The sequence below is a fragment of the Eptatretus burgeri genome, chromosome 11 (genome assembly GCF_056783735.1).
Source record: "Eptatretus burgeri isolate ZD-2024b chromosome 11, Ebu_testis_v1, whole genome shotgun sequence".
NCBI classification, from domain to species: Eukaryota; Metazoa; Chordata; class Myxini; order Myxiniformes; family Myxinidae; genus Eptatretus; species Eptatretus burgeri.
Window position 1 is genome coordinate 32,409,375 of NC_140971.1, and position 22,914 is coordinate 32,432,288.

General features: G+C 40.9%; 2 protein-coding genes across 6 annotated transcripts in view; both read right to left on the minus strand.

The window, feature by feature from the left end:
- Positions 1 to 22,914, minus strand: part of FOCAD (focadhesin) — a 174,669-nt gene that overhangs the window by 50,571 nt on the left and 101,184 nt on the right. For all 5 annotated transcript variants that reach the window (XM_085845794.1, XM_085845795.1, XM_085845791.1 and 2 more), the window contains 6 exons: positions 15,216 to 15,327; positions 7,991 to 8,176; positions 7,376 to 7,497; positions 7,097 to 7,189; positions 2,121 to 2,206; positions 1,925 to 1,966 (listed from right to left, as the gene is read on the minus strand). In XM_085845794.1, coding sequence (XP_085701920.1) covers positions 1,925 to 1,966; positions 2,121 to 2,206; positions 7,097 to 7,189; positions 7,376 to 7,497; positions 7,991 to 8,176; positions 15,216 to 15,327 — 641 coding nt within the window. The remainder of the gene's footprint in view (positions 1 to 1,924; positions 1,967 to 2,120; positions 2,207 to 7,096; positions 7,190 to 7,375; positions 7,498 to 7,990; positions 8,177 to 15,215; positions 15,328 to 22,914) is intronic.
- LOC147016794 (zinc finger BED domain-containing protein 5-like) lies at positions 8,184 to 9,436 on the minus strand. Its single transcript, XM_085845803.1, has one exon. The coding sequence runs from the start codon at positions 9,430 to 9,432 to the stop codon at positions 8,779 to 8,781; it is 654 nt and encodes a 217-aa protein (XP_085701929.1). The 5' UTR covers positions 9,433 to 9,436; the 3' UTR covers positions 8,184 to 8,778.

Genomic DNA, 22,914 nt, shown 5'->3' on the forward strand with positions numbered 1-22,914 from the left:
GAGCAAAATCCCTGCTACAGTCTGTGCAAACCTGGTTAAGAACTACAGGAAACGTCTGATCTCTGTAATTGCAAACAAAGGTTTCTGTACCAAATATGAAGTTCTGTTTTTCTGATGTATCAAATACTTATTTCATGCAATAAAATGCAAATTAATTACTTTAAAATCATACAATGTGATTTTCAGGATTTTTCTTTTAGATTCCGTCTTTCACAGTTGAAGTGTACCTATGATAAAAATTACAGACCTCTACGTGCTTTGTTAGTGGGTAAACCTACAAAATTGGCAGTGTATCAAATACTTGTTCTCCCCACTGTATATATATATATATATATATATATATATATATATATATATATATATATATATATATATATATATATATATATATATATATATATATATATATATATATATATATATATACATATATATATACTTATATATATATACATATATATATATACATATATATATACATATATATATACATATATATATATATATATATATATATATATATATATATATATATATATATATATATATATATATATATATATATATATATATATATATATATATATATATATATATATATATATATATATATATATATATATATATATATATATATATATATATATATATATATATATATATATATATATATACATATATATATATATATATATATATATATATATATACATATATATATATATATATATATATATATATATATATATATATATATATATATATATATATATATATATATATATATATATATATATATATATATATATATATATATATATATATATATATATATATATATATATATATATATATATATATATATATATATATATATATATATATATATATATATATATATATATATATATGTATATATATATATATATATATATATATATATATATATATATATGTATATATATATATATATATATATATATATATATATATATATATATATATATATATATATATATATATATATATATATATATATATATATATATATATATATATATATATATATATATATATATATATATATATATATATATATATATATATATATATATATATATATATATATATATATATATATATATATATATATATATATATATATATATATATATATATATATATATATATATATATATATATATATATATATATATATATATATATATATATATATATATATATATATATATATATATATATATATATATATATATATATATATATATATATATATATATATATATATATATATATATATATATATATATATATATATATATATATATATATATATATATATATATATATATATATATATATATATATATATATATATATATATATATATATATATATATATATATATATATATATATATATATATATATATATATATATATATATATATATATATATATATATATATATACATATATATATATATATATATATATATACATATATATATATATATATATATATATATTTCTATACACACAATTAAATATATATATATATATATATTTCTATACACACAATTAAATATATATATATATATATTTCTATACACACAATTAAATATATATATATATATATATATATTTCTATACACACAATTAAATATATATATATATTTCTATACACACAATTATATGTACATTTCATGGAGAATCTTCTGTGAGAATGGCTGGAGCATTGTGACTGCAGAATATTACGACTTTTCAAAGAGGTAGTCAATATTATGACAAGTCTCTGCATAATTAAAGCTGGATAACTTTCATATTTGCATAATCTGAACTTGTGTGATACTTAACTGCCCTTGTTCAAATGTGGCTGAATTTCTAGTTTGCAAGGAACTTACTTTATTGCCGATTTTAGGATATTTGTAAGTGCCTCCCGTGCCCTGAAAGAGACACATAAATGTCGTGATCACACAATATCATAATAACAAGAAAGCAAGAATACGTCAACTCAGGATGACACAAATAAATCAGAAGCTTCTATTTCGACTTAATAAACAAACAAACAAGACAAAAATCGATAGTTGGCTTTCCAACCAGAGCCAAGCTGTGAGATGCAACCGATTCGCCTCTGCCACTTCTCGACCACGCCTCTGTTCCAGTTCCAACTCCCCATTGCGACCCTGCATGCAATCAGATTTAAATTGAGGCAAAAAAAATGTTTTTGTGAAAATTTCCAAGATTTCCTAACCTCGACTGGAAGAACATCTATTTGTGCCACAACATAATCACTTGTTGATTGCCAATTACAATAAAAGCTGCCAATAAGCTCAAGCTAATTGTGTAAAGCCAGCATAATTACTAATGGTTTAAAAAGTACAGGCAGGAATACAATATTTCGTAGCAGTAGGGTAAACATAGTAACAGCTCCAAGAACAGAGGTTTGGAGCTGGCAGGATCATCTTGAGGTATGCAAAATCGCATCTGAGCTGGCTAACCTGGGTTAAAATCTCGTCCCTCCCAGCTACAAACTGTGAGTCTGGTGTTTCAAATGCAAGGCGAGACATCAATGTGTGCACTATTTATCGGATGGACGTTAAGCTGGGCATTCCGTCTGCTCGTATTAGATGGTGGATGTTTAAAAAAACAATAAAAAAACAGGCTGTCTTTTATAATATAAAGATTGTATGAGCTATTGATGGCATCTTGAACAAATCACAAATTCCTGCTCAAACCAACAGGGCCATTGCATCAGCGGAAAGGCCCTGGCTCTCAGGAAATGATGCTGCTCACAGTAATGTGCTGCATACAAAATAAGAAAAAGCTTCAAGGCCAAAAATGCCGCATGACAACTGTTTAAAACCAAAGTGATGGTGAATTAATCCTATTCTCTACACAAGACTAACAAAACCAATCAATTCGGTAAAAGTTGTGTACCAGAACGTAAAGCATATACCTAACGAAGTGAGTGAAAATGCAAGATGCGCATGAAGAAAGTTTGCTTTAAATACAAGAAAAGAGATGACCGATATACTTTATTCAATTTTATCTCCCCACAATCTTTCTTCTTTCAATATACCTCCACCACATTGTGCACATATAATATGTGGATAATCCATTTCTCAAGGCAAGCTTGTGCCAGCAACGGGTGCCATTTCATGTTTACGGATTGAAAATATTGCCTTGAAAGTCTGAGGTTCATATCAGTTCTGGCACAAGCCTAATTTTCATCAGCATGTTTACATGTCAATGACTCCAATTAACATTTGATAACCAATAAGTGGGACTTGTGAATGTGTTACATTTAGGTTAGGGCTATTAGTATTAAAAAGTGCGTTAGCACTCTCTATGTAGGGATGGCTTGGAAAACAATGTTGGTCTTACCTGCTATGTGCAAAACTAAAGTTGGAGTATATTCTCTCAAAAGTCACTTAGGCTATGTATGAGAGCCCGCCTGGTCTGTTCAGCTGATTGTCTCGGCAGGGATCACTTTTCAGTACCCCAGGCCATGGCAAAAGCAAAAAAACCGAGATCGGTCAAAACCGGCAAATCTTCTCGTTAATCATAATACTGTAATTATAATAATCTTCTTCTTCAGACAGCATGTTTCCAAGCTGTCTGTCTCAATGGCAATGACTCTGGTACCATCTGACAGAGTTTTACTTTGCGCAGCATCCTTTGCTGTCGTAATTTTAATCGCTTGAAAGGATTCCATGAAAAATACGCAGAATTACATTCCTTTGTGAAGGAATAGGAATGGAAGAGGGGTGAGCAGGACTACAACTGTCAATTAGCCTGACGGGGGCATGGCCGCGAGACACATTTGCCCTAGGGCCAATAGATCAGTGTGGTTAACAGTGGAATATTATCAGGAAGTTGGTGACAGCAACAACCCACACATATTTCTATAAAGTACATACTATTTAAAATGTTACATCATCTATAAAGTATGTACAGTACCATTACAATGTGGTGGTGGTGGTCATATGGCAGCTTAGCTGCCGGGTAGCTATCATTTCTTGAAGCATGACTGTGTCGCTGATGCAGTGCCCCTCTATCAGTACACACACACTGGAACTGGTACTCATTTCGCTGACCTCGGAAGGATGACAGGCCGAGTCAACCCCTTGGTGTATTAATTCAGCGGCCGACGGGGCTTGAACTCAGGACCCTAGGATCCCAAGCCGCCACCCTAACCACTGAGCCAACACCAGGCTCTATTACAATGTGAGCACGTCTATAACGTTTGCACATTTGTATATCAGTGGTAGAACATCTATATATATATATATATATATATATATATATATATATATATATATATATATATATATATATATATATATATATATATATATATATATATATATATATATATATGAAGACCACAAGGGGAAAACCAGAGATGTCACTTTTTATAAATTTCAGGGTTATTGCACCTGCCAATAGTTGGCAACATAAGGTTTCCTCTCACAATATTACTTTAACAAATAACCAGGGGTGTCACATAATTTATATGGTATAAAGTTTAGCCGTGCAATGAAAAAACAAGTGTTGTCAAAGCTGAACAAGTAGAAACCCAGAGTTGTCAGTACTTTACTCCTGGTTATCTCCTTTTCATTCATGTTAACTGTTCCACCATAATATTCAGAGTTGAGAAACTAAAATATAAAAGGTTGTAAAACTTTCACAGCATAAACTCTGAGCACTACAATAGCCTATTTGGTTATATCATGGGCTCCGTAGTTAGTGCATATCGTGGTTCAAGCCTGGTCAAACCTTTATTGTGACTTTTATGGGACCCACGCCGTGGCTTAATGGTTAGCGCGTCTGAGTACCCATCCTCATTCGATGTACCCACCGCCCAATCAACCTGCTTAGGTATATGAGGGAGTCACATGAGGTGACTTCGGCTATCGCGGGGGTGGTTTATCCTTGGTTTCCTCCCGGTTTTCCATCATATTAAGTGGTACGAAGTAAGAAATGGAGAATCCGTCGTCATATAAGCGAAATACCCTTGAGTATGGCGTTGAACACCAATCAAACAAAAAAACAATGACCGTTTAATGTTGAAAAAAAATAATCTGTGATCACCAAAGTCATGTAATGTATGCTAATAACCAACAAGCATGAATTTGCTACACATCCTGGGTTAAAATTGCATGGCAATTATTAAACAAGGGAATAACCAGTGATGTCAGTTTGGAACATTGATTCGTTCTTTGCTCTTAAACTAAATAACACAGAAGCTTGGCAAATGCTACATGCTTAATTTGATCGGCCAATGATCACTCTTCCTTTTACTGGAAAAGAAATCTATATGACAGCTATTAAACAGTCCACCAAAGTCTTGAAACTTTGTTTTTCAGTTTCTTCAAAATTGACTTATCCTGACATCTCTGGTTTTCCCCTTGTGGTCTTCATATGTGTGTATATATATATATATATATATATATATATATATATATATATATATATATATATATATATATATATATATATATATATATATATATATATATATTTCTGGAAAAAGTAAGGAAACAAGGCATAATAAAAACTTATTTTAAAATGCAAAATGATGAAGGGATGTTCCTCCCAAAAGTATTTAAACAAGGAAGGGATGGTCACAAGAAACCATCATGTGAAACCATCCCTTAGTCTTTTTTTGAATAAGTGTTGTCCCTTACAAAAAGAAAAGACAAAGTTAAATCGATCGAACAAAAAACACATGCACTTTGTTTCCAAGCTTTTTGGAGTAACATCCCTACATCCTTCTGCATTTCAAAAAATGTTTCTATTCCTTGTTGATAATGTACCAAACAGCAAGATTCTTTGTAATTTTTTTTCTTTGATTTTTCTTTGATTCATGAACAGAAGTGATTATTTATTTATTTATTTTCCAGTGATTTTTATACTTCTGAAAGTGATTTTTTTCATGACAGGAAGTCGTTATTTTGTATTTAACATTACCGGAAGTGATTTTAAAACTCTTTCAGGAACTTTTTTCTTTCTTTGATTCATGACCGGAAGTGATTATTTATTTATTTCCCAAAGTCACACATTTTCCCTCGTATCTCGAAATGTATTGCAGCCACGACCATGAGTGAACACTTTCTAAATTCACAAGGATGTCCTCTATCATGTGTTAAAATTTTATGAACCTGCTACTTAAAATAAAAAAGAATTATGCAGAAAAAGCAAATAATTTTATGCGACCTGTCAAATGAGTCATTTTGGCCACTTACAAGCTGTCAAATGGTGCTAGGAAGGGTGTAGGAAGCTGAAATTTGGCATGGCAGTCCCAATACATGTGTAGTTGAAAATATATGACAGCCTTAACGATACGTCTTTTAATTTCAAAATGGCCTCTGAGCATGGATGTGCAAAAAACATGATTTTAAATCACCTAAAATGAACACATGTCTCTCATCTCTCAGAATATATTGCAGCCAAGAACATGCGTGAACACTTTCTAAGTTCACAAGGAGGTCCTCTATCATGTGCTAAAATTTCATGAACTTGCTACATAAAATAATAAAGTTATGCAGAAAAAGCAAATGATTTTAAGCGGCCTGTCATATGAGTGATTTTGGCCAGTGACAACAGGCTGTCAAATGGTGTAAGGAAGGGCGTAGGAATCTGAAATTTGGCATGCAAGTCTTAATACACGTTTAGTTCAAAATGTATGACAGCCTTAACGACTGGTCATTTAATTTCAAAATAGCCTCCGAGCATGGATGTGCAAAAAACATGATTTTAAAACACCTAAAATGGACACATTTTCCATCATATCTGTACAAATGTAAATGCTACAACAATGTGTGAACACTTTCAAAGTACAAAAGGACGTCCTCGATCATGTGTTTAAATTTCATGAACAGCAAAAAAAATACACCGCTTTACAGGACAGTGTTGCAAAATAAAGGACTGAAATTTACAGTTCGTGCAGACGACTACCTTTTGTACATTGGACTCCATTTTTATGTTCATCAGATGGCGCTATTCTATTGTGAAGGGCAATATAATAAACTAAAGTACCGATAAAACGATTTATGTTATCATGGTCTTACCTGCAACACAGCATCAAAGGCTCGTTCCATGAAACCTAGCCACATCTGAGGCAGTAGCAGGCATCGCAACCACTCAGATGGTTGGATGGGCACCTGCAGAGAAAGAAAATTGCTCACAATCAACAGTTACATCCGTTGTGCTCCGATTGCCATCACAATTTACCAAGGACAGAGCACTTCATTTGAAAAGATTAGTTCTGTGACTTGTCAAATATATCATTTTTCTTGCGTGTTAAGAGTTTTAAGTTCTGCATTATTTTTTTTCAATGCATGCTCAACCTCATGAACAAGCGCTGCTAACATCTGTTGGAAGCTGCGACTTCGGCTGAGCAGAAAGCGAGGGATAGACCTGCTTTCACGATCCGTATGAATTGGTAGGTCGTAACAGGCGAGAAGGCCAGCTGCCACAAGGAAAGTCAAAACAGTGAAATTAGCAAACCAACAAATTTTCCACCAGAAATTATGCAATCTGAACCACTTATTGGGTTGGTAAAATGAACCGTCACAATCTACTACACAATAAGAAACACTGTTGTGGGAATACACAAGATGTCGGCCAGAGGCCTTCATGAACAGAATTACCGATAAGTATTCATTCAATTGCAGACTTGAGTTGGTCTAACAAATCCCATAAAAAGCATTTGAGTGCTGCTCTAATAAATGTGTTAAAGATTTTCAAGGTTTGCATCGACAACACAGAACTTTAGTACTTTGCCTATTTTGGGAACAAAGACTATGTGATATTTTTGAGAGTAAACAAAAATTATAGCTAGACTCCAAACTTTAAAAGAAACATTAATATCAGCCCAGCTGTGTTATGGACCGATTGAAATTTCGATCCACTGTAAAACCGAGCTAACTAATGCCAGCTGGAGTTAAATCTGCAGGCCTTGCCGGCAAGGCCTTGATTCAACCCAGGCTGGCGATTCTTCTCGTAGGTGTGAAGCATGAATGAAGGGACACCAGACAGAGCATGACCACGGACTTGACTTGCTGCGTGACGTAATGCAAGTTGAAACACCCCACGTGGCATGTCGTCGATTTCGGTCTTCATCAGCACCAACATGAACTTTTCAAATGCTGCACACAGAATGTTAGAAGAAAAAAAAAGGGAGAGAGGAAAGGGAATCTGTATCCTTCACCCTCGAATTTTACTTTCAAAGCAAAAATTATATAATTACGATTACCTTCTTTCCCGTCATTGGAAACCAAAGACGTGACATTGGCAGCAGGTACAAAAATGTGGATATACCTTCACTCCAGGATACAAGTCGCAGATACAAGCACAGAAAATTATCTGCTTGCAATTTAATGGTTTTTCATCATCTTACTGATAATAACTCGTTAAAGTTGTCCAACAATTAAATGGCGAAAAGTATGCAAAAGGTGCGAAAAGTATGCACCATTCTTATGTTTCTGCATTCTTATGCAAAACTAGAGCATTCATGAACACTTTGAACCAGTGGTTCTCAAACTATTTTTGACTACCGCCCCCTTCTGCCCTCTTGGACCGGCCCAATGCCCCCTTGTCCTATCGTTCATGGTCGGACACCCAGTGGGAAATAGGATAGTCCGAATTGTAGATAGGAAGCAAAAATAACAGAAGCCAAATATTTTCTGAATAATATTTTACTTTATTTTACTTTACTTTTCCTTTACTTTTCTGTTTTATTTTGCAATACCTACAATGTTTCAGCAGAACAGGTCCAGGTGAGGAAAACTGGGAATCTGTTATCACAGGCCCAAATACCGTTAGTGTGAGGGTGGGCCTGGTGACTCGCTGCGAGATTACGAACGTCTGGCTCCATCTCAGTGAGGTAGAGACGCAGATCGCCCCTCTTGGTAATGTCAAGGCGGTTTCGATACTTGGTCAGCAGCACCATCACGGCGCTGAACCCTCTTTCAACGAGGTCTGATGTGGGGAACGCCATCAGCAACAGTTCTGCCTCTGTCCACATTGCGGGGTATTTACCCCGCTCCAGAATCCAGAATTTTCCGTATTCATGCTGCGAGAATCTTGCCTTCGCCTCATCATCATTCCACAAGTTGATAATTTCGTCCTGTAATTCGCGCTTCACATCTCGAATGTCACATTTGAATGGGTTGATCACCCATGCTGGCACCGACAGTTCTAGCATGTTTCTGAAACGCTGCTCCATATCTCCACGAATCTTCTCAAGGTGATTGCAATAAACGAGCAGCTCTTCATCAGAAACAGCAGTTTCCTTTGCCAACCGGGGAAAGTGGTACATATCTCTGCGGCAGAAGGTTTCCCTGTGCAGAGTCGCCTTGGTTACGAACGCGCCGATCACTTTCTTTGCTTTAATCAGTGTCATATGGTCACCCTGGAGTTGTTTGTTGACATCATTCAGTATACTGAATATGTCCACGAGGTAAGCCACATCATGCTCAATCACATTCACTTTCTCCGATAACTCTGAATCAATTTCCGACAGAAACTCGACCACTGTCGAGAAGAGGGCATGGAAACGGGTCAAACAAGTGCCTTTGGACAACCATCGAACTTCGGTATGCAACAAGAATGGTTCATCATTCTCCTGGCAAAGCTGACGAAACAGCCGATCATGCAGAGATGACACCTTGATTTTATTCACTGCTTTGATTACTATTTGGAGTGATGTATGAAGTCTGGTGCTGGGAGGCTTTTGCTACAAGATGCTGGCGGTGCACGACACAGTGAATGGCGAACACGGACGGTACCTGCTTCTTCAGAAGCACAATAAAACCACGCTGGCGGCCAATCATTGCTGGTGCCCCGTTCGTCGCGCAAGCGAGAATGTTCTCCATCGGTATGTTCTTATCAGTGAAGTACTTCTCCAACGTTTGGAAGATGGAAGAACCCTTCATATCGGTCTGGAGAGAATGGGCAAACAACAATTCTTCCACCATTTCCTGATCACGGATGAAGCGAACGTAGCAGAGTAACAGAGCTTCACTGTCACGCAAAGTGGACTCATCCGGCTGGATGGCGAAGTGCGTGCTTCTCAGCTCACAACACAGCTTATCTTCTACATCTGATGACATTTCATCAATCCGCCTGGCCACGGAATCATTGCTGAGCGCAATCGACGAGAGAACTGGATACGGATCCTGGCCCATAACAGTTTTTATCACTTCCCCAACAGCCGGTTTGATCAACTGTTCGCCGATTGAATACGGTTTTCCAGATCTGGCGATGAGCAATGACAGCTTATACGATGCTTCCAGTCCTTTATCCACGAGCTTTTGGCTGGCTTTGAACATTGTCGTTACCGTGGATCGCTTCTCAAATTTCTCTTTCAGCGATTGGAAATCGCTGACCTCTGCGCGAGCCTTATCACTGTGCTTTTAACTCAGGTGCTCGCTCAGTCGAGATGGTTTCATTGCTTCATTGGACAGCGTGATACCACACAAAATACACACATCGGTAACTGCGTGTTCGTCAGGGATGGAATGAATCCATACTTGATGTATTCAATGGAATACTGACGACATTTTTCTTTGAGGTCGACACCTTGAAGCCGACCAGACGTGAAGCTTTTTTGAATAACGAAATCAATACGCCAAGATGTCGAAAAACTACCAGTGAAAAGGCCAAACAATAATTATATATTTCCAGTCTCTGGTCAGCGCGCGCATCGATTTTCACCCTGCGTGTCAAAAATAATTTTTCTTGACATTTCCAAAGGTAGCTAAAACAGCACACGCCTAAAACACAATGCCGCGCCGCCTCAGTACTCGCGCCTCGCTGGGAAATGCGCTGCCGGATCATAACACATGTATATGGTATTGACACCATGTGTGTATTAAAAAAAAACACTGACTTGCATTGTTCATAAACAAGTCTGTAATATGCTTGAAGAACTTAATGATTTTCAGAATAAAAACATTTTAAAATGTGTTCATTATTTACAAAAAGGCCTACCTGTCCCATTGTCTGTCTTTAATTTCTCTCTGGACGGCACCACGGCAAACGAGGAGGACCGCAACGGGCATTGTATGGCCAATTTGCCGAATGGCGCCGGGTAACCTGTTCATACTGCAGGAAGCCCAATGAGCGCTCCTAATCGCCGCTGCTCCTCTAAATCGCCAGTGCCCCCCAAATCATTGCCAGCGCCCCCCTACCATTCGTGGAGTCTGGAGCGCCCCCTGAAAGTTCCCAGCGCCCACTGGGGGGCGGTAGGGACTATTTTGAGAACCACTACTTTCAACTCATGCGACATGCCATGGAGGGGTTTCCGAGAACCACTCTCAGGTCAGGTCAGGTATGGGAGCATGCGCCAGAGCAGCGCGTCGCTGCGTCCACTTTCCGCCGGTACTCCAGGGGCCTCCGTCCGGATATCCCCCAGGCAGATGTCTGGCCCATCCCCATCTCCTTGAGATGCTGATCATCCTGCTGCAACCACGAGGAACGTGTTCGGCCCATTGGCCTCCTCCACTCATGAGACTCTCTCGCTGAGAGAATCTGGTGAGCAGTAACAGCGTCAGCAAAAACGAGCCACATGTCCATTCAGCCGCAGCTGACGCTCACGGACTATGCAAGTAACAAATCTAATTTTAGTTTCTCTCAGCAACTGCTAGTTGGACACAAAGTCTGACCAGTAATGGCCAAGGATTTTCTGAGGAGACCTGGTACCAAAGGAATTAAGTCTCCATCTCAGATCCTTGGTCAGTGTCCAAGTCTCACATCCATAAAGCAAGACTGGAAGCACCAAGGACCTGAAGACTCGGACTTTCGTCCTCCCGCACAGGTACTGGCAGCACCACACCCCATTATCCAGTAAATCCATGACTCCCCAGGCCTGACCCAGACGTCTACTGACCTCTGACTCACAGCCAGCAGAAACATGAATATCACTGCCAAAGTAAGAGAATCTCTCCACGACCTCAACATCCTCATCACAAACAGGCACAGACAGGACAGCAGCATCCAAGATGTCATTCAAAGCCTGGATCTTAGTTTTGACCCAGGAAACCCGTAATCCCAGCGGCTCCGACTCCTCATTCAGCACCTCGAGGGCCCCCAAAAGGATATCTAAAGTCTCCGCAAAGATGACTGCATCATCTGCGAAATCAAGGTCAGAGATCTTGACATTCCCAAACGATGCAACGCAGTTTGATCTCTCCGACATCCTCCCGAGAATCCAATCCATACAATTGCTGAAAAGTGTGGGGGCTATTACACACCCCAGGCGAACTCCAGTAACAACTGGAAATAAGTCAGAGATTGTACAACCACATCTCACAGCACTCTCAGTACCAGAGTAGAGTTCAGACATCAGATCGATCAGTTTTGGTGGCACCCCACGAAGACGAAGAATCCTCAAGAGGGCATCCCGATTCACTGAATCAAACGCTTTACCGAGATCAACATAGGCTGCAAGCAGCCACTGCCGAAACTCTCGTCTGCGTTCGGTGAGGACCCGAAGAGCAAGGATTCGGTCAATCATTGACATCTTTGGTGTAAAGCCTAACTGCTCTGGATGCTGGTGCTCAAGTAGATGGTGGCGAACCCTATCAAGAATTATCCGAGCAAAGACCTTGCCCGGCACGGAGAGCAGAGTCACCCCTCGGTAGTTGTAGCAGTCTTGGCGATCACCCTTCCCTTTCCAGAGAGGGACAACAAGGCCCCTCTTCCAGTCGGTTGGGATGATGCCCGTGTTCCAGGCAGAGCACAGAACTGCATGCAATGACACAAGTGCAGCATTTCCACCAGCCTTGAGAAGTTCAGCATGGATGCCACAGATCCCTGGAGCTTTACCCCATTTCAACCGGTTCAACACAGCCTGTGTTTCCACAAGCGAAGGTGGACCACAGTTGATTGGAGGGTCAGCAACAATTATTGTAACACTCCTGACGTCCAACTCGACAGCTGGTGGATCAGCCTGGTCCAACCGTTCAAAGTAACTGGCCCAGCGGGCCTTCACTTGGGACTCCTCGAAGAGCCTACCACCCTCTGCTCTAGCTGCAGTGCACCGAGGGATGGGCTTGCATGAACGCAATGCGCGAATTCCCCTGTAAGCAGGACGAGAATCACTTGACCACTAGTGATGCTCTACCCCTCACAGATTCCTCGCACATCGGCCTCCTTGTCCACCCTCAGTGCACGTACAGTTTTACGCCTCAGCTCCCTGAACAGCTCAGCTCTGCCATTCAGCCTGGACCTGTGACTCTGGTCAATGGTATCCAGTGTCCCTTGAGAGACAAAATTCTTCTTTGCCCTGCGGTGAATTCCAAGACATCCACCGGCAACATCAAGGACCGTGATCTTGAAGGCACTGCACCACTCTTCAGGACCCCTCAAAGCACCCAGACCCCCCCAAGTGTTCACTCAGCCTGTTCGCAAACTCCACAGCTACTCCCTCATCCCTGAGCTTGCCAACATCCAGCCTAGGCTGGGATGGTACCATTCTCCAGGATTTAAGGTGCAGCTTTAGAGTTGCTACAACAAGCCTGTGGTCAGTATTGAGGAACTGAGCACTCCAGTAGACCCTGCAGTTCTGGATCATCCTCCAACGACCATCAATGAGGACATGGTCAATCTCCTTTGCCACACCGCCAGCGTTGGAATACCAAGTCCAGCGATGAGCTTGTGGGTGCTGAAACCATGAACCAGCCACCCTAAGTCCATGACTTCTTGCAAAGTGAAGGAACTTAGTGCTATTCTGGTTCATAGTTCCTGACCCATGGGGACCAACACATGTCTCATAACCATCCCTATCAGTTCCAGTCGATGCATTGAAATCCCCCAAGACGAGAAGTGTATCTCGTCTGCGGCACTGATCAACCACAAACTCGAGCGTGGTGTAGAATGCATCCTTCATGGTGAGATCACTCGCCTCAGTCGGAGCATATACAGAGACCAGGGAAATGACACCGAATGAGTGACGAATCCTTAATCTCATAATACGCTCGTTGACCGGTGTTACCTCAATTATCATTGGGGTCAGCTTATTGGACACAGCTACAGCAACTCCTTGGGTATTGTAACCATCAGAGTGACCAGACCAATAGTAGGTGTAAACATCCACCATTATCTCGCCGCAATCCGGTCTCCGAAGCTCAGAGAGAGCTGCAATCCCGATGTCCAAACGCTTGAGCTCAGATGATAACAGAGACAGGTGATCATCCTCTCTTAGGGATAGGACATTCCAGGCACCCACCCGAAGGGACCGCCTCAGGTTAACCCAAGGAGACCGCCGTCTGGTGGACAACACCTCAGCACCACTCTGACACACTCTCCCGCAATCTGACCCAGGGATGTTACCCCGTGGTTTCCCTCCTATCATCAAAGATTGGGGGTCCCGAAGGCTTTGCCGCAATCCCGTCATCCGGTGAGCTGCCCTGCGAAGGGAAGCTGCACAGGAGGTACTCCCACGGAGTGGGTTTTCAGATTTTTATGCGTTTTTGTGTTTTGCGGAATGAAGGGTTTTACGGTGGCCGGAGTGCAAATCCTGCCACCAACCTCCTAATAAAAAAGTAACCCAACTGCAGGAGGACGTCCCCAGACACAATTGGGCACTAGATATGGATGGCCGTTGGCTCACAAGGAGCTCCTCCGCCCTCAGTCTTCTTAAAAAACTTAATCTCTCTACATTTTTATTCCAATCATCATCATCATCATCATCATCATCATCATCATCATCATTCCAATCACAAATTAATACCACACCATTAATATACCAAAATAAAATATTAACAAACACTCATGATGTAAACAAAGATAAATGCCATTCCAACGTGACAACTAAGACGAATCTGCCAGCGGGCAAAGATGGATACGTAACACCGACATAGACAGACGTTCTACTGCCTGGCGGACATCTGTTCACGGTAACACACTTGCAAGCTTTTGTACACAGCTAGCTTCTACAAAAAATACATGATAATAAAAAAACTACCATGGGAGTAATTTACATAATTGTGGTCATGATGCATTAAGCATTGCACCCCATCTGGATGAGATGGGTTAAGAAACGAATCAGCATATCGGAATAGCACCTCCATTCCCTATAATCGCGGCATGCTTTTCTGACAACGAAAATACGGAAACCTCCGCATGGGGTGTTATAAAAAATATGGATTTCCGTAAAATACGGAATGACTTTTACCCATGCACCTGGTAAAACATCAGTCGGAGTGAGGAGAAGCAAATGGATGTACATTCCTCCTGGCACTACTCGTTCAATCTCCACTGACTCATTCTGCTCATCCCTTCCTTCTGGGCTCTCCTGGGAATAAGAACGGATAGTTAGCAAAGAGAATTCCAGTATCTCGGCTCACTTGTCAGCTTGGCTGAAGATCAGTAAGCAAGATATTGTGCATTAAGGCCCAACCCAACTATACTTGACTGCAACCAAAGAAATAGAGGTCGTAGCCAAATATAACTGACTGAGCTACAAAAGCCTCAACTGTGCATGCAAAAAAGAAAAAAAAAAATCAGAGATTGCAGACCCTCGCCAGGTCTTGTTTTGTGTGGTGCTTGTGTAGTTTTGTGCAGTGTATTGTTTGTGGCGTTTGTGCACTGGTGTTATGTAATTAACAAGAGACGTAATAAGTTGCATAATTAATAAATTAAATTCAAATCCAATGGAAGACCAAATAGGTACAGTCCTGCATTGGAGTCATCAGAAGGAACCCAAGCCTGGTGTTGGCTTAGTGGTTAGGGTGGTGGCTTGGGATCCTAGGGTCCTGAGTTCAAGCCCCGTTGGGCCGCTGAATTAATACACCAGGAGGTTGACTCAGCCTGTCATCCTTCCGAGGTTGGCAAAATGAGTCCCAGTGTACTGGGAAGGGAGACACTGCATCAGCGGCATAGCCGCGTCCCAACCAATGATGCAACCAGCAGTCACAGGCTGCACTCGATAGAGAAGGAACCCGAACAAGCAAAAAGCAAAGATGGAGTCATCAGGAGGAACTTGGATATAATTCGGGTTTCATATGCTACTCATCTACCCTCAAATCCATCCAGGCACAGCCAAGTAAGCCTTTTTCAAAAAAAAAAAGAACCCAGATTGAAAAAAATTAAACAATTCTTGCTGCCATACCATGCGTCTGATCATGTTGAAATTGAAAACAATTATTCCCCTTCACTGCTAGATCATAACTGTGAAGTTTCATGTTGATTGATTAAGCGGTTCAAGAGAATATTTTTTTGATTTTTGCTCAATCCGATATGGCTGCCAGACCATGTGACATCAATTTTTCGTGAATACCCTGGTATCCCCAAGGCTTGGGGAACATTTGTGTGAAGTTTCCCCTCGATCTATCCAGCCATTCTGGAGATTTTTTTTTATAGGTTTAAGGGTAAATCAAATGTGGCTGTCATAACATGTGACCTATGACGTCATGTGTGAAACTTTTGTTCCTCATGGAAAGGCGGTCATACGTGTAAAGTTTCGCCTCGATCTGTTCAGCCATTTCAGAGCAGATTTTTGAAGGTTTAAAAAAAACAAAAAAACAAAAATATGCCTGCCAAATCACGCAACCGATGACATCATAAAAAAATTTTTGTCGACCATTTTATCCCGAGATGACCCTCAAAATTTTTCATACTGATCAGATGCAACATTCTACATATACAATTATGACGTCACAAGGAAGGCATCTTTGATGTCATTTAAAAATAAAAATTACCCATATTCCCCATGAGGAGTACTTGCCATTTGCCAAGTTTCAATTTTTTCCCCTTGGTGCGGTGTCAGAGATACAGAGGTCCAAAATTTTTCCTTTTTTTCCAACATGGCTGCCATCCCACATGACCTATGACATCATAATTATCAATAAAACATTTTACAGAAGTCGCACCGTTGGTGAAAATTTCGTCTCAATCCAACAAGCGGTTGCGGAGAAAAGCACTAAAGTTCTATGCGGACAAACAGACAGACAGAGACGGACAAACAAACAAACAAACAAACAAGGAGTCATAGACTGGTACTTACGAAATCGTCAACTTGACCTCTGACCTTGTCTAATAAAAGCTGTCTCAAGAGAAGGTAGCGATGCAAACCAGAAGTTTCTATGATGATTCTGTACCAAACCATCAAAAATCGTAATGTCGACCGAAGCAAAAATCTCCATTTCGCCACGCAATTATTTAATATTATTTTATCAAAGTCACAAAACCGTAATATTCGGCCATCCACCAACAATCTTTACATAATCCGACGGCTTAGCGAGTCAGGCATGCGACGATAACCTTTATTGGGATAAAAATGACTTTTAAACACCATCTTTATCGAAAACACCGTCAGTGCGCACACGCAAAACCTTTACGTGACTCAACGACGCATCTGCTCGAGCGCGCTGCACCACGTGACGACCCATGACGCTGCGAGCGAAATATTTTTTATACAATCTTAAAACGTCTCCAAAACATCTTATTTTTACCAGAATTTCGACAACCGAGTGTTAAGCGTCCTCAGTGATCGCAAAAACCGAAGACAAAATTAAAATCGAAGTTAAAACGAACTCGTAACGTCGACCGAAGCAAAAATACTCCATTTCTCCACATGAATTTACGGAATTATGTTTCACCTCACTGTGACCTTGACCTTTGACCGATTTTGACCAAAATCTAATCAGCGCGAGCCATCACCCTCCTGAATCACATGGTCTAACTTGACATTGGTAGCTTCTTCCGTTCTCGAGTTATCGTGCCTACAAACAAATACACAAACACACACACACAAACAAACACACACACACACACACACACACACACACACACACACACACACACACACACACACACACACACACACACACACACACACACACAAACAAACAAACACACAAACAGAGGATGGAAGTCATCAATATACTTACGAAATCTTTAGATTTCGTAAGTAACAAACGGACGCAAATGCAATACCTTCTCCTCCGACGAGGGTAAAAATAGGAAAATATAGCGTGTGTCTGTTTAAAGATGGATGAGTGGTATCTACACTTCACCCTATGACATTTAACATTTATATGATGGAGTGTAAATCACCCCTTTTATTTGATTCATGACCCCTCACAGGAAAATTTGACTGTTTGCTTCTAACTTTTACTTTGACATACATATAGCAAAGACATTTTAAAAGCTCATTAATATTCATTAAAAAAATTCAAACAAGCATTTATTTGTCTTTCACAAATTACAAATTCGACTTCACACATTTTGTAGTCTGTTGTTTGAGGTTGTTAGTTCAGAAAAGTGGTTTAAAAAAGATTTTTGAACAACAAATAAGCACAAATTTGCATAAAATACTTACCATTATATATATATTTTAAATACTGTGTTGTTTCCCTTAACTTTATGTCACTTAATCCATTTGTATGAAAGCTGACTGATCAGCAAGTTGGCCAAACACATGAAGAAGAAAAATAAAATAAGCCTGAATGCTCAAGGTAAAGATGCCATTTGCAGCACAATGTGGAAACAATGAAATCTATGCAAAGCAAAAAACTTATTAATCAACTACTGTATGTCAGCATTCAGTGTCAACGAGCCAAGTCTTGCTGATCGGTTTAATCAATCAAAAGATGGCACAATGCACGTCTGTGAGTCTCAATGAGGATGTACCGTATTTCTCGGCTTATAAGTCGATGTGGAGTACAAGTGGAATCGGCTCATTTTCCCATTTTTCTCGCATGGATATCACATTTTTCTCAAATATCACACGCGTCAGTGAGCTGATGAGCTGATTAACGTTTAATTGCTCACTCAATCAGTAAACATTCCCAGACAGTGATTTCTGTACATTAAAAAATTTGTAGAGTACTCTTTTCTTCTCCACACAAGATTCATCTTGGTGTTCATATTTGTATTTCCCCAGTGCTCTGATCGCACCATGTTGGTGATGACAATCTGGATTCGCTGTGTGGCCGGTTCAGTTTATGCAATTTAATGTCTTAAACCATAATGGGAAGCCGAGTGTTTGGTAGGTAGAGCTGGTACGTATGTCTCTGTGGAAAATAAAGGTGCTATTGCTTTACAATATCATGTGGACTCGGAAAAGCACAATATTTCCAGCAATCATTTAGTTCTATATTTCAACTGGAAGAATGGCAGTTTGCAGTCAAAATTAATCGAGGTCCTGAACACACCCAAATGAGACTGCCAATATGATTGTTCAATACGTAAAGGAAACTCTTCAAAAGAGTGCACAACTTCAGGGTGCCTTCAGTAATCACTCAAAAGTTTCAGCTTCCTTAATCAAATCTGCTTGGAGGAGTAAATGATACATACGTACACTTACTCCATTATACATAGACTAGTGAGGTACCCATGCTGCACACAGGTAGAAGCTTGAAATTTCAAAAAATGTTTTGGGAAATTATACGAAAACTCCCACCCACTTAAGGACACATGCAGGGACCCGAAAAGTTGCACAGAAAATTTAGTGGGGCTGGCCACAAAACTGTGGGAGTAGGGCTGTGTAAAATCAATGGCCCTTTAATGATGATAATGAAGCTGATAACAATGGCGATGGTGTTGGCTGGGGAAGGTGAATTGGCTCTAATGTGCTGTGATGAAGAAAATGGGTTATTGCAGAAAAATAGCAAAAAAGTCTCAAGCGAACATGGTGTGATGTTGACAGAAAAGTCGATATACGGATAATGTCGAAAGGGCGAATGCCGAACCCCTGAATGTGTCAACACAGGGACAATTTAATTCACTGCAAAACATCTTGATAGACTGGATTCCTCTTCTTCTTTTTTCCATCTTTTTCTCGGCATTTAGAACCCTTGAGGTACGTGTTGCACCTTCGAGTGTTCAAAAGCAAACCGACAACGTGGAAACAAACAATGCCAAACCATGAACCAATAAATTCCACATTCCTGTGCCACCTTCAGTCAAATTCTCAGGTCAGGCCAGATGAGATCTGTGACTTGCTGCAGGTACCATGTAAACCTGTACTAACCTGTTCCATGGTCGGGTTGTCGGCGACTAAACCCTCTCCTCCACCAGGTTTCCTGGTGAGGAGGGTGTTTGGATATGGACACCCAGCAGGATTAAAAACAAAACCTGTCAAAGGGTGGAGGAACTCTTTGTGAGCCAACGGCAATCCATATCTCGTGCCCAACTGTGTCTGCAGATGTCCTCCTGCAGTTGGGTTACTTTTTTTTTAGGAGGTTGGTGGCAGGATTTGCACTCCGGCCACAATAAAACACCTTCACTCCGAAAAACGTACCACAAAGAAATCTGAAAACCCACTCTGTAGGAGGTGCAGCTGCCCTCTGCAGGGCAGCTCACTGGATGATGGGATTGGGGCAAAGCCTTCGGAACCCACACTCTTTGATGATAGGAGGAAAACCACGGGGGTAACATTCCCGTGTCAGATTGTAGTAGTGTGTGTTGGGGTGGGGCTGAGGTGTCGTCCAGCAGACGGCGGTCACCTTGGGTTAACCTGATGCGGTGCCTTCGAGTGGGTGCCTGGAATGTGTGCCTGCCTGGTTCAGAGACCGGATTGTGGCAAGATCATGGTGGGAGGTTACAGCAACTATTGGTCTGGTCGCTGTGATGGTTACCATGCCCAAGGAGTTGCTGCAGCTGTGTCCAATAAGCTGATTCCAATGGTAATTGAGGCAACACCCGTCAACAAGCGTATTACGAGACCAAGGATGAGTCATTCCAAAGGTGTCGTTTCTCTGGTCTCTGTTTATGCTCCGACTGAGGCGAGTGATCTCACCGTGAAGAACGAATTCCATGCTACGCTCGAGTCTGTGGTGGATCAGTGCCCCAGGTGAGATACTCTTCTAATCTTGGGGAATTCGATGCATCGACTGGAACTGATGGGGATGGTTATGAGACATGCGTTCGTCCCCATGGGTCTGGAACTGTGAACCAGAACAGCACTAAGTTCCTTGACTTTGCAAGAAGTCATTTGCTTCAGGTGGCTGGTTCATGGTTCCATCGGCCACAGGCTCATCGCTGGACTTGGGATTCCAACACTGGTGGTGTGGCAAAGGAGATCAACCATGTGCTCGTTGATGGTCGCTGGAGGATAATCAAGAACTGCAGCGTCTACCAGAGTGCTCAGTTCCTCAATGCCGACCACAGGTTTGTTGTAGCATCTCTGCAGTTTCAGCTTGAATCCAAGAATGGTACCATCCCAAGCCTAGGCTGGATGTTCGAAAACTCAAGGATGAGAGGGTCCCTGAGGAGTTTGCGAACAGGCTGAGTGGGGATTTGGGGGGTCTGAGTGCTTTGCGAAATCTTGAAGAGATGTGGAGTGTCTTCAAGACAACCGTCCTTGATGTTGCCGGTGGATGTCTTAGAACACACCATAGGGCGAAGAAGAATTTTGTCTCTCAAGGGATACTGGATACCATTGACCAGAGTCGCAGGACCAGGCTTAATGGCAGAGCTGAGCTGTAAACCTGTATGTGCGCTAAGGGTGGACAAGGAGGCCCATGTGCGAGGAATCTGTGAGGGGGTAGGGAATCACCTGTGGTCAAGTGATTCTCATTCTGCTTACAGGGGAATTCACGCATTGCGTTCCTCCAACCCATCCCTCGATATACTGCAGTGAGAGCGCAGGGTGGTGGGCTCTTGACAGAGGAGTCCGAAGTGAAGACCAGCTGGGTTTGTTACTTTGAGCAGCTGTTTCAGGCTGATCCATAGCTGTCGAGTTGGATGTCAGGGATGTTGCTATGCCTATTGCTAACCCTCCAATCAACTGTGATCCACCTTCGTTTATGGAAACACAGGCTGTGGTGAACCGGTTGAAATGGGCTAAAGCTCCTGGGATCTGTGGCATCCATGATGAACTCCTCAAGTGGCAGAACTGATGTACTCATGTCGCTGCATGCAGTTCTGTGCTCTGCCTGGAACACAGGCATCATCCCAACTGGCTGGAAGAGGGGCCTTTTTGTCCCTCTCTGGAAAGGGAAGGGTGACCACCAAGACTGCAGCAACTACCGAGGGGTGACGCTGCTCTCAGTGCCAGGCAAAGTCTTTGCTCAGATAATTCTTGATAGGGTTTGCCACCATCTGCTTGAGCAACATCGTCCAGAGCAGTCAGGCTTTACACCAAAGAGGTCAGCGATTGACCGTATCCTTGCTATTTGGGTCCTCACCGAACGCAGATGAGAGTTTTGGCAGGGACTGCTTGCAGCCTATGTTGATCTCTGTAAAGCGTTTGATTCAGTGAATCTGGATGCCCCATGGAGGATTCTTGGTCTTCGTGGGGTGCCACCAAAACTGATCAATCTGATGTCTGAACTATACTCTGGTACTGAGAGTGCTACATGTGGTGATACCATCTCTGACATTTCCAGTTGTTACTGGACTTCGTCAGGGGTGTGTACTGCCCCCCACACTTCTCATCGCTTGCATAGAGTGGATTCTCAGGAGGATATCGGAAAGATCAAGCCTTATGTTCATTGTTTGGGAATGTCATGATCTCTGAACTTGATTTCACAGATGATGCAGTCATCTTTGCGGAGACTCTCGAGGTATCCTTTGGGGGGCCCTCGAGGTGCTGAATGAGGAGTCAGAGGCGCTGGGATTACGGGTTTCCTGGGTCAAAACTAAGATCCAGGCTTTCGAAGACATCTTGGATGTTGCCATCTTGTCTGTACCTGTTTGTGGCGAAGATGTTGTGGTCCCGAAGAGATTCACTTTCCTTGGCAGTGATATTCATGTCTCTGCTGGCTGTGAGATGGAGGTCAACAGACATCTGGGTCAGGCTTGGAGAGTCATGGATTCACTGGATCATGGGGTGTGGCACTGCTGGTTCCTGTGGAGGACGACGATAGTCTGAGTCTTCAGGTCCTTGGTGCTTCCAGTCTAGCACTACAGATGTGAGACTTGTGACCAGGGATAT

Bases quoted from the DNA above. Each gene is read 5' to 3' on its own strand.
- LOC147016794 (XM_085845803.1), bottom strand. From the start codon at position 9,432: ATGACACTGATTAAAGCAAAGAAAGTGATCGGCGCGTTCGTAACCAAG.